Consider the following 18,449-nt stretch of genomic DNA (forward strand, 5'->3'; position numbering starts at 1 on the left):
AGTGTGGCTTCTGACTCTGCTCCTGTACTTAAGCCGCTCAGTCTGATTTATCACTTTCATAAATTGGGCTCAATGAGGATGTTATGGGCATGTAGGACGTCAGAATCGCTCACAAATTGGGTTTTGTACTGACTGCCCTGCAGGGACAGTTCCAGTGGCAGCGGGTTGGCATATGGAGAGTAGGGAAACTGTGCCTCAAGCCACCACTGTAGAAAGCATCTGCCCTGCTGAAGTGTCTTTGAGCAAGACAGTGACATCCTAACAGCTTTATCCTATACCGAACAACTGGGCGATACGGACAAAATCAAATATCACATACACAAGATATTTTTCATAAACAGTCATTAGTAATGTGCATATAATAACGAGGGAGTAAGAGGCAAGTAAAAGAACAGCTAGAACATCTGATAAGTTCACAAAATAGCATCCCTTTACAGTAATGCATCCTTTAAAGCCAAGAAAAGACAGCATTTATGCCATATTATGATATTACTGATATCCAAAATCCCAGACAATAGTTAGTCTCACATCACAGTATCATTATAATATTGATTAATCCCCCAGTCATGCGTAAGACATAGTTTGGTGTAACAAACCCTCCAGGTAGGCTTGCTAAGGAAGTACAGTTTATTTTCACTGTCGACCGGGTTTCATAAGGACACAAAACAAGCAGAACACTGCTTGATTTACGAGGCTGCCTCAAGAGCACTCAACATATTCTTTGACTATTAATAAGCACAAAAACCAGTCTATAATTCATGCGCCCACTATTTTCCTTTCATTTTTTTGTGCAGCATTTCCCTGCTGAGTAGTTACAAACTGTGTTGTGTTTTTAATGAGTTTTGAGCTTCACAATCAAAGCATTAAATGTTGTGGGATGGACTTCCATTTGAATTTGAATTCCATTTGCTCATGGAAGAGCTTCATGACAACTCCTGTTCGTGCAAGGTACTTCATTAAGGAGAACCTGGGGGTTTATTTTAATTTGTAAGATTAGAGAAACTATTTCCCTTGACTTCTCTGTGTGCCGTGACTGACAAAAAACTTTGTGCTGGCATTGAACTTCTCTACCGCTGCCAAGCCAATACATCAGTGCAAAAAATTTCACAAATCGAAATCATCCACCATTATATCAAATTTTACTCAACTCCGAGTCAGGCACCACTGAACCAAATACGGTGCACTCTCTCTTTCCATATGGTAATCAATGAGCTTCTCCTCTCACTCTGTTCTGATGTTAGTGGTTATGAAGCTGAGTATTGATCTACAGCCATTACTGCTGTTGCCAACCCGGGCACTCACTGCGCCCCAGTACAACATTATATTATGATTATTTAGAGCTGCTGACAGGACTTAATAGAGATCCACACCCCCTCCAACGCCCCTCCTCCCCTCGCTGACATTAATGTTTGCCTCCCTAACTCACCGACTGGCAGTTCCCCAGAGGCAGCTGTCAAATGAATGTGAGCAAAATGACGTGATGCATATTCGGCCGGGAGTGCACTGAAATGACACTCTTCACCTCAGAGGAAGTCTGAACCGGACGACAGGTGGTCAGTTTTTTTTTTCGGCACATTTTTACCTCGGGAGAAACAATGAATCGCTTTTGGATTCATGCTTAAAGGAGCAGTTCACCCAAAATGAAATAAAATTAAATAAAAAAAAACATATTTTCCCCACTTACCCTGTGACGTAATCTATCACTTCAGTTTCTCTGTGATTTGGTGAGGTTTCCAGTCGTTTTCTTTTTCCAACCTTCCCTGTCTCATGGCATTTCAGTGTAATGATGGGTATAGTTTTGTGGAGCGCAAACAGAAGAACACCCACATGTCCACCCACATGAATTAGAAGTGGATGAATATAGTTTGCCAGTGCTCTTCAGGAAATAGTTCCCAACAAAAGTCTTTGCCCCCAAGTAGTGTGGATTATGCTGAGTATCCATGTCATTGACTTTGGAAAGAACTGCCACTGATTAGTTTATTATATATGTATTTTTACAGTTTTATCTCAACAAAGTCCACAGAGTCCAAATTTACCCATTCAGTCCTATTGTATTAGGGGCAGGGAAGATCATGTTAGACTGGAAACCTCACCAAATCGCACAGAAACTGTCTGAATGGATAGAATGCACTACAGTAAGTTTTTTTTTGTGTGTGTGTGTGTTTGTTTGTTTGTTTCTATTTTAGGATGAGCTGCTCCTTTAAAAGATCCATGTAGGGAAACTGGGCCATTAGCTGTATTTCTTATCTTTCTTATCCAAAATCTTATAAATATAATTTATAAGTTATATCTCTCCTAATTTCAGCAAGGTGGACTAACCCTAACTCCATCCTGAGCCATCACATTTACAAACTTAACCATAAAAAAAAAACTCCAAAAAAACTCAAAAAAAAAAAAAAAAAAAAAAAAATACAGTATATTTATCTCTACATACCTGTTTACCTCAGCTTTGAGGTCATTTCACAGAGAATTTATATTGAAATTGCAACCGTTTTCTCCTGGAAATTACAAACTCAAGCTAGCTGACCTTAAATAATGAAGACATCATTAACACAACATCTTGGGCTCTGCTAATTAACCCGCTTGAGTTTGCTTCAGAGTCCCCCGACACCCTCACTGCATCGAAAGTGTTCCTAATAAAACCACGCTTTTAATGTGCTAACACAATAAGCCTTTCAACCGGACTGAATGGCTGACTCAGGATCAATTATTCTCTTTGCTTAGTGCACAATTATTACTCTCAGTGCTACTATTACAGAATGTGAAGTACAAAACCAGCGCCACTGCAGCTCAAGGTAATTAACTGACTGGAAAACAGTATCAACATCCTGGAGCCTCACAGCTCACCTCTACAGGGAGCCCTCAGGTCGATCAATCTGATGAGGCGATTTGTTTTTACGATTAACTCAACAATAAACCATCCTAAAAATACACATTTACTCCCAAAGCATTTAGTATACAGCACTAATGATTAAGTATCCAAAATATCAGGCAGTAATTACAGTGCGCCCATACTAATCAACGTTAATCCCATGTTGCATTTGCTCTGTTCATGCTTTGTTTTCTCATGAGCCTTAATTTGCTCAGACACCTGCTGGCTATTTGTGATTATGTCATTTAGGTGTTACATTCATTCAGTCAGATTATAATGCATTCCTGCTGAACCAACACTTGTTATTTTCGTAAGTAAAATAATTAAGCGTGCTAAGGCTTGCTCGCTCCTGTGAGTGTGGATGTGGCTGGTGTCTGTGGTGGCCATGGAGACGCGGATGCAGCCGAAGCCACCAAACCACATCACCGTCTCCATCTGCACCCATCTGCACACGAGGGAGAGCTCTTTAAATACATGTCCAGTGTATGTAGGTAAGAATTGGTGGCATTGTGTGACTGATATGATAAACACTATCACATTTGAAAAATAAAGTTTTGTGTCGTGGTTATGTCTGTGCATATTGTACTACTGGTGAATGTTTTATCTTTACATTCATGCCCTTTTCACAAACTAGAAATCAGAGCCATGTTTTAACTTGTTTGCCAGAATGATAAAGCAAAAATGGTGACATAATATAATACAGAGTGTGGGCACAGTGGAGGATGTATATACATATATATATATATATATATATATATATATATATATATATATGTATGTATATTGGTGACTAATGTTCACGGTCTTTTTTTAGCCATCTGTTCCTCTCTAGCTTGTTGTCATCATCAAAGCCCAGATAGAGAGCAGCGACACACCTGATACCAGCCTGTCTGTCTTATATCAGCTGATGCTGCTAAATTAAGCATTATGTCACACAGTACATGCACACATGAATATACATATATAGCCAGCTGTGGGCCATGAGCCTTAAAGGAAAAATCCACTGTAAAGCATTGATTTATTTATGAGATAAAACTGACTTGTGTTTCTGGGACCATTTTGTTGTTTGGTGGTGGATCTCAATTCTTGCTGCAAATAACTGGCCGGATAATGAGGCGACCCAAAGGTCACGCTGAGATATTTCTAATGTGTCGGTAATGGCATTTTAAAAAGAAGAAGAAGAAAAAGAAGTTCAGTTATATAAACCATCGGGTTTTTGGTGTCAGTCCCTCAGAATCAAAGGCAAGACCTCTTTCTACTTAGTTTTTTTTTCTTCATTTACCATTTCCGTCAGCTGTCTGCAGCCTCAACAGACCAGAATGCAACACAGCCAATAGACATGTTGTGTTTTGATCAAGGCATCGTCCCAACTGAGTAAACTGTCCGTCACATTTATCTTTATAATACACATTCATGCAGACTGGATGAAATCACCAGGAATGAGGAAGATTGAAGCGAAGTGGGCGTGCGTTGAACATCATGGACTGATGACATTGAACATGAAAAATATCTGAGAACCCAGAACGAAACGAGTAGTTTGTATTTTGTTAGACACAGTTTTCTGCTGTTCCTCGGGGGGGAAGTTGTTACCAACAAAATTGGAAAAAGCTGTGGCTGCTGAGCTTTACAAATGAATATCCATCCAGCCCCATTGCATTGTGGTGCTGGTAGACAGGAGAGATGCAGTAGACTGGAAACGTCACCAAATAGCATGAAAACTATCACATATCACATTGAAGGAGTGGTAACTGGGAAAATAGCTTTTTTTTTTCTATTTTGGCTGAAGTGTTCCTTTAACTGCAATGTGCTGGCCTATGTTTATGAAAGACATGTGCATCGATGCATTTGTTTTGCAGAGCAATCAAGCCAAAGTCTGTGGGGAGCTCTGTTTGTGTGTGTTTGTGTGTATGTGCGTGTATGATATGTATGCACATTCATGCCTGCATGTATGTGTATCTGGTGGAAGGAGCGGTTAGTTTCTGTAGCTCTCATAGTAAATATGTGTGTCAGTGAAGCTGCTGAGATTTGCAGCACAGTGTGTATCGATCCATTCGATTGACAGCCCTCACTTCTTATTAAGTCACGGTCATCCATCAAAAAAGACAGTGGCTCCCCCGGTGCCTGAGTGGGGAACGACACAGCAAGAGGCTTCACGCGCCGAGGCCGAGATGCAGAGGGGCTGGGAAACACGATCCATCGCTGCAGCACACAGCGGAGGTATATCTGACGGAATAAATAAGGAGTTTTGTTATGCATGAATGTGAGTGTGTGTTTACGTGTATGTAACACATTTGGAGAGCAAACAAGGCTGTCTGCAGGGAGCCTCAACTGACCAGTGATACTAACAAGAGCTTTTGGCCAAAGGGCAAATCATCCAGTAGAGAGAGCATGTCTGATGGTGTGAGAGTCACTTCACACTGAGAGGCTTTGATTTTATTTTTTTATATCATACATCGTGTTTATTTTAGGGCTGTGTTGTTTGGCCTGATTTGCCAAAGTGTAATACTAAGACTTTTCTTTTAACTAATGTTGAAAGTGATAAAAAAAAAAAGAAGTCAAGTTAAAGTCAAATATAATTTTAGTTACATTGTACAAATTATACCAAGGCAATTCAAAGAAATGCAGGGGAAGCAGAGGACTAGATTCATTTTTTATAGCCATTTAAACTGATCATGTTTAGTGTCTATTTTCCCCCAGTTCTGTGCGGATAGTGACTAACTGTGGAGAGTTGTACATGGATGCATTGAATGCATTCATGTTTTTAACAAACAGTGAACTGAATGTACCCATTTGCTACTAATAAATATGAATGTGAGCGCCATTAGCTCTTGCAAGACCAAGGCTATGGATTTATGGAAACAGTCATGCAGGATGGCTAACGCAAGTTCAGACAACGCAGCTTCGGGCACTGCTGAAGCCTGTCTGCATGAATGTTTGAATGAGTTGTATGAACAAATCGGTGCAGATTCCGACAGAAAAACCTCACTTTTTTTTTTTTTTTTTTTTTTTTTTTTTTTTTTTTTGGAGAATTGTGCCCGCTGGGTCTGAAAAAACAAGTCAGGATGTCAGCCGCCACATTGACATCAAATTTGAAAAGACACATGGAGGTGAAGCATCTGGCCACAGCCACTAATTTCCTCCACCCAAGTCCAAAAGGCAGTAAATTGTTGGACTTGGGCATTGTTTTTTCTTGACTTTTAAATCTCTGTCTGTGATTCTATAGTATACAGTACAGAAATTCATTTAGTTTGGAAATTCGGCAGCAGCAAAAATTGGAGGCTGGAGGTGAATGGAGGTGGTTCTACTGAAAAAGAGCAGATCAGAGCAGCTCTTCAAAAAAAACAAAAACAAAAAAACAAACAAACAAAAAAAAAAAAACAGGAAATGAAGGTGAACTAGTTCATTTTTAGGACTTTAATTTATCTCAAAATTCAAAATGGTGAACTATGAACGTGAACTAGTTCATTTGTTCATTTGTGTGAACTGAACTTTGAGCTAGCTCCTGTGAAGTCTGAGCACTGCTGATGTCTGTAAATAAATTATTTGCACCCAGGAAAACATAACAGAGCTCATAAATCAGGGTGAAATCAGTGACTGACTGTCCTCTGTTGGTACAATCCACACACAGTATCCAGTCACAGGACCAGTAAACTAATTTTGAAAATGGATTAAATGAAATGAAAAGGATCGTATCTCTTGGGTCTCTCGGGAGAAAAATGCAATTTCTGTCTTTTGTGAGGAGAAAAACACAACAACCCCTTAAAATGGCTGATGATCCCCCACTTCTCTCTCTGTCTCTCTCTCTCTCCCTCTCTCTCTCTCTCTCCATCTTTCTGATAAGCAACCCCTTGGGTGTGAAAATGAAAAGCTCGGGGAGGACCCGCACCTCGTTTTTCCTGGCCCCTCTTCAAACCTTCCATCACTCCTTCCTACTCGTCCAACTTTTTTTCAGCACCACTCCCCTCTATTCTCCAACTCCCCCCCCTTCATCTTTGATGTAGTGGGCCTTGTGTGCGGCGCAGGCCATTCCCTTGGACATTGATTGTAAATGCGCAAGTCGCCCGGAGTGCACATTCAGCATTTTGGGAGATGATCAGCTGTTGCTCGGGGCCGTAGATCAGAAAGTGTGCCTGACTCCACTTGACTGACCCACTCTCTTCGAAACCCCAAGGTGAATCCCATAACACTCACAGGAAGGATGTGCTCTGAGCTTTTCACACCACACAGAGTGCCAAATACACTCTTAAGTGGACTTTTTCTACTTTGACACGTCTGTATGTTTCTCAGTAGGTTTCATAAGATACGCTCATTAAATCACAACACTGCACTGATTTCATCACATTAAACTTTAGTAAACATATTGTATATCCTAAAGCTCAGATTATTACAATGAGGACTGTGAGAATCATGTGGACTCAACCGTCAAATTAAAGTCTGCATCAAATTAACTCCCATTGCCTTTACTTCCTGTAAAATGGTGTGTTCATTCAAAATTCAACCAATGAAATCCTCACAAATTTTAGAGCAATTCTGCCCCTCCAACCACCCCACCAAATAAAAGTGTGTTTCACTCCCCAGCTGATATCCAGTAGGTTTTATACTTGTGAAGGAGCTCTACTGCATCATCATCCTGCATCCCACCACAAGATCCTGTTTCAAATTTGAATTTTTGGTTGAAACACCCTCTTTATGACGTTCTCCTAGTTAAGTCGTGAACATCCAGGAACCACAGCGCTGATAATTGGCTGTGTAAAGCAAATGTTTCCCCGGGGACTATTTTCTCTGGTGGAGGGAGTGGTTCACTCCAATTTCAAGTCATCAAAACACAACAGTGCTGCTGCTTTTAGGAAAACTAACATGGGCGGCTTTATTACGGTGATGGAATAGTAGTGTGAAGAAAGTTTGAAGTCTCTGAAAGTTCATTCTCATATCATATTGGAGTGAACAGAAATCAATAAAAGGTAGGAAAAATGGTTCTTTAAATGCTTATTCCACATTTTTGACAGCTCAGTCTAAAAGGTCCTTGACCCTCGACCCAGTTATGATTATTGCAGCTGTAATCTACATTTTTACACAACATTTTGAATCAGGTTTTCAATTTGCAGGATGCAGTAAATCAGTTTGGATGCAGGATGCAGTTTATGCTCCACCTGGTGATTTTTATTGTGACTTCAGAGATGGGAAAGTGTCGCCAGATTTTTCAAAACAGCATAGAAAAGCATCACTGCCGACATGGTGTTGAGTGGAACCCTACAAACCCAGAATGAGGCCCGCTAACTCGCACAATATCCCATCTTTTCAGAGGAGAAAACTTCCACCGTGAAGCAGCTGGGCTCTGCTTTTGATTCAGGTTCCCCGTCTGCGCCTCTGGACCGGCTCCAGATGTTGACCAGTTTCTTACTGCTGTTGAAAACCACAAGGGACAATGACTTCTCACACGGGGTCAAATAGACATTTTCCATCTCCTGATGACTTCTGCTGCTTTTTGTATCCATCAAAAACATCACAGCCAGCTGAACTGTTGTTGAGTTTTCCTGCCTTTAATTATTTCATCAGTGCAGAATACAGTGAATATTAAAAAAAAAAAAAAACAGCACAGAGAAATGATGATTAACTATCATGTTCGGTTTGTGGTGATGTGCACCGGGAGGAGAAGCAGAAGATCAAGAAAGTGGGAAAAGTGGTTGTTTTCTTGAATAGTCCAAAGGCATCAATGCAATCAAAGTTTCTCTCTTTGAGAGAAACAGAGTGAGAACAGAAAGAGCAGTAAAAGAAAGGGAGAGAGTTACTGAAGACTGTAATTATATTCTGATTTTAATCGCACAAAACTGGAAAAGTGTCCCTAAGCATTAAGCCAAGTTATGAACAATTAGTATGCATGGTAATGGCCATGAAATTATACTGCTTGTACATAAAAATGAGGGACTCACTCGCGTGCTGAATGCTGTCTGCATTTGTTGAGAGAAATTAATATGAGAAAAAAAATTCAAGGAAGCCAAAGGGGCACTCTTGAATTTTCTCATTTAACAGACGATTTTACAGCCTCTCTCTGGCAAATGGCTTCTTTACATTTTAATTGGTCTGTCTGAGCAGTCGTCCCAAACAAAAACCAAGGGAATAGCCTCGGACTCTGCATTCAATACCCCACTGATATCATTTCAAGGGCTTGCATTGCATTGCATACATCCTGAATAAGACCTGGGAGTCCGCTCTGGCCTACCCACACCTTCACACAAGCAAATGAAAAGCAAACATTGCATCCATCTTTCCTTTCAGATCTGTGACGGCAGACAGAGCTGCGATGATATTTAGCTGGTCTGCTGCCCCCCACACAGCAAATGATGAGCAAACTCTGGATGTTGTCTGTGCTCCTGTGCTTCGGTAAACTGCGAGATCAGTTCCTCTCAAATTCAAGGTTTGGCCTCGTGGAATGATGAACTCTTCACCAGACCACGGACTTTTGACTGCATAAATTCTTGTTGTTGATGTAAAACTGTAATAATAACAGAAGTTAAGTGTGCACTCGACTTGAAGTCAATAATAATCTGAAATGCATTTGGTTTTATAATGAGATCTGAAGATTTGTGGAGCTGGTCTGGTGATGTCCAAATGTTTCTGGAGTGTTTTGGATTTTTTGAAGCTGTCAGTTGCTTAATTTGCCACAACGTAAAAAAGATTTCACTTCATAATAATGTCGTAATCATCATCATTATTCATAACACTTTTCAAAACAATGTTACAAAGTGCTACACAATTAAGATAGGACAGAGCAATAAAACAGAGAGATAATGAGCTAAAACAAATGAATTAGAAGTGAAATAAATAAGACTGAAGAAGGTGAAATAAATATAAACCATATAATGATAAAACAAATTAACAACAGTCTGTTGTTAATTTATCTCTCATTTGTTTTATCCTGGTCCTGTTGTTGTTAGGACAACGACAAGAATGAAAATGAGTAAAAGAAATTATAAAAGCTCTTACGATGCAGATAAGTTGCACAAAGTGATTTAGAAGATGATGCCGACTCTGCTCGCCTGAGCTCCTGAAGCAAACTGCCCCTTTTTGCAGAAATCTGGTCACCTGCAGTCGCCAGTCTGGACACAGCAGCTGTCAGACCTCAGGCCGTGCCAAGGCTATTAGGGAATCAAAAGTTTGCATAAAACATTAAAAGTAATCAGCAAAAGAGAAATATATTCTGAAACAAACAGGCGACCAGTGAAGAGATGCCAAAATGAGGGACGTGAGATGTCATCTTTGTAATTCCAGGTTTCAACAGCGATGAGTTCCCCAAAATAACAAAAGTTACATCAGATCATGTGAGATGGTGAAGTTTAATAGACAACAAAAGAAAAAAAAATTCTGGACAGTCACGGACCCGGATCTATGCCTGACGAAGGTCCAGGGCTCAAGCGGTACATTCATTTTGTGAATTAAGTTGGGACCAATGTGTGCAACCACTTTCATAACTACAAAGTTTAATACACCAAAAGCTCCACACACAGCCACAGGCCTCCTGACTTTAAACATAATCCTCTTTTTAGTCCAGTTTAATCCGAGTGTGGATATACTTGCAGTGCCCACACAAATATGATTATCTCTATTCACATACACACAGATGTTTTTGGCCTCGGCTCACCAGGGTTTCACTCTGAGAGGGATGGAGTTTAATGATGAACACTTTAGTGAACCTTTATTGATCCCCGGAGGGTAAATCTCTCGCGCTTGCCCTCTCACAGCGAGGTCAGAGGTCAGAGGCTTGAGGGCGCTGCAGCTGTTTTGTTGCTGACACAGAGCCTGAACTCCATTTATCAGGTGGAAAAAGGATCTTTCTTACTGTTTTTATTTCTGGGCAGATGTATACAAATGACTGCAGTTTCTTTCATCTCGACAGAAACTGTTTTTACCAGCTGCTCCAACTGTAAGGCAAGGCATGTCGATTTGTGTGGCACCGTGCACACAAGGCAAACCCCAGTGCTTTAAATAAGACATAAAAACAAGATTTTGAAGACACAATTAAACCGAAGGGGAAAAAAACAATAATATAAATAAAGGGGACACTAGACATGGCTGTAACATGTTGGTGTGCATCTTTGGCTTAACAGAGATTTGGTTTTATATTCACTACATAAACAAGTGCGGTAATGTAATGCTGATCTGCTTCTGAAATGTGAAAAAAAAATTCAGAATTACTTAAACATTACGCTTTCTACAAAATAAAACGTTATAAAAAAAGTTGCACTTTTTGAATGGTGCAACTCAAACCATTTTGTATCGATTCATGCCAAGTCATTCTAGTTATTTGTTTCAGGAGATCGTTGCAGTTGAATCGTCAGAATTTGTAATCGCTGAAATGAATGAATTCTTGTGCTCCTTAGTTTGACCAATCAGGAGTGAGCAGTGGGTTAGGCTGACACAGAGAAACTCACCTCACCTAAACCGTGACTTTGCAGATGATGTGTAAAGTTGACTAGTATATTTTTATTAGACAAATGGGAGCAGTTTGCGTTAAAAGTTTCTGTGATCGAACACGTATAACCTCTGAAAAGATGCATGTTGTACTCCACAACAGCGGTGATCCATTACATTACTTTGTTTTTCTGTCCATCATCCATCAAAATACACAAAGGAGGCTAAAACGCACTCATAAATTATTTATAATTGTAATAATTTGTAATTTTGCCGGCAGTGGATATAAATGGCTGTGGATTAAGATCGTTCGTCACGGCCCTGACAGAGTTGGAAAAAGCAATACACCTTTGAATAAAATGTTGTTCTCACACAAATCTGTTTCACAAGTAAAAAAAAAAAAAAAAAAAAAAAAGGAACAGTTAAATCAAGGTAATTATGCTTCTTTTCTGCACCTTGAAATACTTCAAGTGTAACTAATAGGGTGTTAAAAAACAAAATTCTCACTCCTGCAAAATAATGCAAGTGAAAGGAGACACCCCAAGGAGAAATGACGAGGCAGGAGCCATTTTTCAGCTGAAACCACATGAAGCAAGATCGATGTCGTTCATCGCTTTGAGGTGGAAGTGGATTTTGTTAAAGTCCTTTTTCTGCAGTAATGAAGGTTTGCTCTTCATTCACTTTCTCTTTTTAGCCATATAGTGACAGAAACACATAGATCCATGGGTACCTGAGGCCTTAAGGACTAAATGAGCAAATGAAATCCTTTTATTTATTTCCTCGTGCTCTATAATACTGCATCGGTTGCTTTGTCTACAACTGACATACTGACAACTCACAGGGACATATGATACAAAACTGGAAATCAGACTAAGTGTTGCCATAATGCATCTGATAATAACATCTAAGATAGTGGTATACTTCTATGTTTAGTGCGCTGTTTTGTTCTAGACGGTCTTTGAATCAGCGTAGCTTGAGGATATTTTGTGTCTTTTGTAAGACGAAGAGAGCGGTTGGCTGCTCAGAGGAATAAACAGGATACAACAATCTTTCAATAATGATCAATTCATTCAATACTTTGAATCACTGTCTTAATAAACTTAGTTGTTAAACAGAAAAAAAGTATCTCTCAGCACAAACTTGATTTCCATTCATTCACTTTCAAATATATGTTTTAGAAACTTTGTTGTAGCTATAGCTATCTATGGATACAGTTATAGAAAGAGATACTAAACTCTTTTTATGTACTTGTAGTCCTGAGGAGCAAAAGATTAAAAGGTACTAGAGACCAGAGCCTGTTCGCATATCTGGTTGCTGGCTAAAACAAAATCAAAGTTTGGACTCTAGTGTGCCCAGACTGCTCACCTGGAAACGGCTTTGTAGCTATAGCTAAATATATTAAACATAATTCATGGGCCATCATAATAGTTTGTGGGCCTCCAGCCAGGAGTGCCATTAGTGAGCTGGAGGGGCTCTTCAGATGAGAGGTGGCACTGTTCTCGGTTACGTTTGTCACATTTTGTCAGGGGCCCCAGAATTTACGGCAGCGTCCCTGCTCGTGACCTCCAACAATATATTCCTTTGCACCCACTGAAGCAAAAATTCACCCTGAAACAAACCTCATGTTATTCCTCAGATCTCTGAAAGCTATAAGGCAGTGGGCTTTATTTGATCTCTAAAAACTGAGACTAATCAGGGATGTAAATCAAAAGGAACAAAACCGGGAGCGCCTGCTGTATTTTGTGCATCGTTATCAGTTTTTACCTCCAAAATGACCTTACAAGTGAACTGCTGGTGACTTGGTGGATGCTGATTGGCTGGTTTGCATTCTGCATGTGTAACCATGACATCCTTGGCCAGGGATCATTGTTACATGTCATCTCTCGTTCCTCTCCCTTCGTTCCTGTCTCTCTCTCTCGTCTGTACTGGGTCTAGTTAAGCAGAAATGTCATAAAATATGTAGTGCTGTGTCCAGTGTTAGTGGTGAAGAGCCTGTCACTACACTAGAGATGATTAAACCCCAATTAAATCCCATCAGATCCATCTGTCTCCTGCACTCCCTCCCTCAGCCTCCCCACTGGGTCTCAGCAGAGAAAGAAAATGCCAAGAGGAGTAGACTGCCCAATCTCCTTTCAAAAAAATAAAAAATAAAAAAAAATGGAGAAGTGCTAACAACTGAGAGCCAGAAAATGAGCTCATCATATCCCTGGACAATTACTGCGCTCATGACAGTGTCTGCCACCCATTGATTGTTGATAAAGAGCTTCAAGGTTTTGAGTCAGTGGTAGCTCTTGGGAGAGGGAGTTGAACAAATCTCCACTGAGCTGTCTCTCATCACAGGGGGGAAAAAATCACATGAATTTTACATAAACTGAGCTCAGGCTTTTTTTTTTTCTACAAATACCAGGATTCTGGACTGCCTTTGTGAATTCTGCACAACAGTTGTAGTCCAAGCTGACATCCTATCATGTGATTTTATGAGCAAAGTGGATGCTGTGTGTGTGTTTGCCCTCGGGTTATGGTCACATCTCCCATGTCAGATTTGGGTGTGTGTGTGTGTTGTGTGTGTTGCTGATGGTAATCTTGGTGGCGGTAGGGGAGGTTATCATCCCCTCTCGCGCGCCACCGCTCCATCAATGCGCGTGCACGAGGCTCCGCAAAGCTGCCGCTGCGCCTCCCCGGTCATGCAGTCGCGTCCACAAACTTTGACGAGCTGTGTAAGCTGCACCGAGACAACCAAACCACCGATTTCGCTCTGTCCCTGGCACATCTCCTGCATTTTATACATTCTCCAGAGTGGCTCGGCTGATTTTTAAGGGGTGATCAAAAAGGGTGAGTACCCACCTGCAAGCGGAAAAATTACACCAAGTGTTTTCAATGTGCAAATTCCCTGAAATGCGCACTGCTTTTATTGCATAGCGCTTTGTGCATGATCTACAAGTGGCTGTGGAGCCAAAGTAAAGTTTGCATGAGTCTCCTGTTTTTCCATTGAAATAATGATCAGCTCATTTTATTTAACTGAAAGGCTACTGCTGCTTTACTCACCATATTATTTGCATCATATGGCTAGACATTTTTCAAACTGATGTAACTTATGTAATAATAGAGGCAAAGAATTACGTAAATGCTTAAATTAATGCTGGTAATAAATAAAATATGAATGTTAGTGTTTTCCTTGTATGGTTACACTGGATATCATGGTATACCATTTTTTTTTTTACCACTGCCATCACTGACTATATGAAGAGTTCATGGTGGGAAAACGAAAGTGACTGCTGTATGTAATACTTAATATCACACACTTTATGAATCTAAAATCCAATATTGCCAATTTATGCATTAGTCTGTGTTTTTCGATTAATATTATCTATGCGTTTGCACATGAACTCTTCATATCCAGCTGCCATATGGAGACTCACTGTTGATTTATGCATCTGGAGCCTAATGTTGCAGCGCGTTTTTGAACTCGTGGACAGGTGTCGAAATGGAAAGCGCTCCCTTTGAAATTTTCAAGGAAGACAAGTGCCTCTCCTCGCCTGCCGAAGACTGCTCAGTGAATTCCTCAGCCTGGCTCTCCGGATACTCAGAGAGCCACAATCTGACCCAGGATGAGAGCTGGGAGCAGGAGGGCATGTCTCCCATCATCCCCATCATCACTGCGGTCTACTCCGTGGTGTTTGTGGTCGGCTTGCTGGGCAACTGCCTCGTCATGTATGTTATCATCAGGTAAGTTGCAAGAAAAAATACATAAATAAATAAACACAAAAATTACAGTAATCCCATGATTAAATTTAGTTAGATGCTAAACACAAAAATACTCCCTGTAAGATAATGCCACAGGAATAGGCTTGTCCTTGTTATATGGGGCATTCATTATGTCCTTTTTTTCAATATTAATGGAATTAATGAGATTAAGTAAAGGCAAATGATAAAGTGGGTGCAGGGGCATGATCTGTGGGTGAAAGAAAGGCTGTGCACAAGAAAAGATAATGTTGTCTTCACCTTTTAAGAGAGAAAAAAAAAAAACAGGCCCAGCTGCAAGAGGGTATTTCTTCACTGTAAATGTTATTGCTTGCAGAACAGGACAGGCACTGGCAGCAACCCCTGGGCTTTTAAAGTGACTCCTAGGCCAAGTGGTTTATGCCCAAGTTGCCTTTAGTCTCTGTTATTGTTTTTGGGTGACCTGCACTCTGTAGACACAACCCCTTTCAAAGAAAGAGGGCACGCTGCTCGGAAAATCCACTTAAGAAATCAGCTCGTCTGTGCAGCAATGAATTAATGTGTCTGTAAACAGAAGGAGCTGCCTAATGATGGGGCAAGACCCACATACAGATGGATTTTGCATCAAGCTGTTTACAAGAACTGGTGCAGCTTTACTGTACCAATCATGGCCAAGAAGACTGAATCATTTTGGAAAGATCAAGATTCTTGCTCTCATTTTTTTTTTTTTTTTTTTTTTTTTTTTTATTTAGAACATTTCTAATCATCAGTCATATCCTTACAGGGCTGAGTGAGTGAGTGAAGCATTGCAATTTAAGTTTTTACACTGTGAAAATTGCCCAAAATCCTAATATTTCACTCATCAAATAAACCTCAAGAACTTCAAAATGAAACGTCCCTGTTCTATAAATCACTCCTGGTCTAGATTGAGAGTGGACATCATATTAATTATAGTTTAAACCAGTGGTGGTTTGTCATGCTGATAGCCCTGCTTGTACCTCATTGCACATTATTTATGGTGTGTGCGAACAACAAATCTCCTGCGACATCACGTGAAATGCAGCAGTGCCATCCAGAACGCTCCAGACCATGGACAACGATTACCTCAAATCAGATTGACTGCATCGTCTGTCAGTGGAGGCTAATCTCCTCGCTCCGGTTCCAGTATACCACACATATTCCTGTTTTATGGCTCAGTGGAGGTCAAACTGCAATATTTCCCACAAATCTGCCTAGCAAGGTTTAGGGTTCAACAGAGGGAGGAGGCTCAGTGCTGATTTAGTGCAAATGAATGTAATGATTTACAATGATCCAAAAACTTGCAAATTGAACCTGTCAACTTACATAATGAACACACAGAGCTTAACATCCATTAGCAAACAGGCTTGACATCGGCATCCACCTCATATAGCTTTAAATAGCAGTCGTACATGTTGCTAGGGTTGCATGATTACCCATCTAACTATGGATTTTGTAGTGTTTAATGGATTTTGATTTATTGTTTTGAACTGACTTTGTCAGGGCTTTTTACATAAATAACTAATAAAAAAAATTGCACACAGAATATTGTCCATGTAATAGTCATGTAATGCCTGGACATATATGGCTTTATTTTAGGATTTTACTATGACTTCTGTGTTAAAACTTTTGAATTTAGGTTATGCTGAAATGAATATAGACATTGGTGTTACCATTATGAGCAATTATTGATCAAATTGTTGCCTGAACTGCATCTCAATGTATTGATTCAAGAAAGCTACATGAATAGCTGATGTTTTATTCATAATGAGCCGAGGGCAAAGGTCTTCTCCATGCACTTGACCAGATGTAATGTGCAGCAGTATTGGCAGTCTTGACAGATGTTCACCAAGATGGGTTGACCAAGTTTTATGTGGTTGTCTCATTATTCCTTGCCATTGCGCACTGCTGTAGCTGTGGCATGCTTTGTTCTGACCCACTTTTAACAGGTATACAAAGATGAAGACAGCCACCAACATTTACATATTCAATTTAGCTCTCGCTGACGCCCTCGTCACCACAACAATGCCTTTCCAGAGCACAGACTACCTGCTCAACACGTGGCCCTTCGGCGAGGTGGTGTGCAAGGTCTTCATCTCCATCGACTACTACAACATGTTCACCAGCATCTTCACCCTCACCATGATGAGCGTGGATCGCTACGTGGCCGTGTGCCACCCGGTGAAAGCCCTGGACTTCCGCACGCCAATCAAAGCCAAGATGATCAACGTGTGCATCTGGATACTCTCCTCAGCCGCGGGGATACCTGCTCTTCTGTTGGGCGGAACCCAAACCAACAACGGTGAGGAGCAGCTTCCACCCAAGAGAAACTTCTCAAAGTTGGAGCTAACAAGACATGCCAGAGTGCAGATCTTGCTAGAATACTGATGTACTTACTAGATACTGTCAGTAGCATGAATAAGGAAGAAATGTCAGTCATTTTAATAAGCATGGCTCATTAAGTTCAAGCATGCACCCATCATATTTTAAGGGCAGAAATTTATTCCATCTGGTCCATCTGGCAGCATTGAGGTTTCTATTAGCCGCACAATATTCCTGAATGCAGATGAAGGCAGGAAAAAGAGCAGTGTTTTTAGAGCAAAGGGTTCCCTTATGAGTGCAGATTAGCTGCTCCTTGACAGCTTGTCATATAAAAAGCAGTTCATCATTCAAATCACCTTCTCCCCCTCCCTCCGCCCCTCCTGCAGGCACGACAGAGTGCGCCTTACAGTTCCCTGAACCGTACGTGTACTGGGACACGCTGATGAAGATATGCGTGTTTGTGTTTGCCTTCGTCGTGCCTGTGCTCATCATCACCGTGTGCTACTCCCTGATGGTCCTGAGGCTGAAGAGCGTGCGCCTGCTGTCCGGCTCGCGGGAGAAGGACCGCAACCTGCGCCGGATCACGCGCTTGGTTGTGGTGGTGGTGGCCGTGTTTGTGGTCTGCTGGACGCCCATCCACATCTTCATCCTGGTCAAGGCCCTCGTGAGCGTGCCGGAGACCACCGCCGTCATGGCCGCCTACTTCTTCTGTGTGGCTCTGGGCTACACCAACAGCAGCCTCAACCCCGTCCTCTATGCCTTCCTGGATGAGAACTTCAAACGCTGCTTCAAGGACTTCTGCCTCCCCGCCAAGCTGAAGGGGGAGAGGGTACCAGGGAGCAAGAAGGCACACTGCACCGTGAGGGAGGCCCCTGTTCCCCTGGAGAACACAGACGGGACCAGCAAGCCCACATGACTAACAATGGAACTGTCTTCGATCTCCCACATTGGAAAAGAGGACTCAAACGACCTGGGCCTGACCCAAGTCACATCAGCAATGTAGACTGTAACAGCATTTTGACTCTGTTGTTGAAGATAACACGTCAACGTGGACTTCAGTCTCCGCTACCAGTGATGCAGTTTCACTTCAGAAGGCAAATGAAAGCTT

At 41.2% G+C, this 18,449-nt stretch overlaps 1 protein-coding gene across 2 annotated transcripts; it reads left to right on the forward strand.

The window, feature by feature from the left end:
- Window positions 1–14,765: 14,765 nt before the first annotated feature.
- LOC115378823 (kappa-type opioid receptor-like) lies at window positions 14,766–18,329 on the forward strand. 2 transcript variants are annotated; one of them, XM_030079336.1, is made up of 3 exons: window positions 14,766–15,007; window positions 16,969–17,321; window positions 17,728–18,329. In XM_030079336.1, exons 1-3 carry the CDS (start codon window positions 14,766–14,768, stop codon window positions 18,255–18,257), a joined length of 1,125 nt encoding a protein of 374 aa, XP_029935196.1. In that variant the 3' UTR covers window positions 18,258–18,329. The 2 variants fall into 2 exon arrangements, with proteins under 2 accessions (XP_029935196.1, XP_029935197.1); XM_030079337.1 differs by having other exon boundaries at window positions 14,973–14,992.
- The last annotated feature ends 120 nt before the right edge of the window (window positions 18,330–18,449 follow it).

The sequence above is a fragment of the Myripristis murdjan genome, chromosome 20, assembly GCF_902150065.1.
Source record: "Myripristis murdjan chromosome 20, fMyrMur1.1, whole genome shotgun sequence".
Lineage (NCBI taxonomy): Eukaryota > Metazoa > Chordata > Actinopteri > Holocentriformes > Holocentridae > Myripristis > Myripristis murdjan.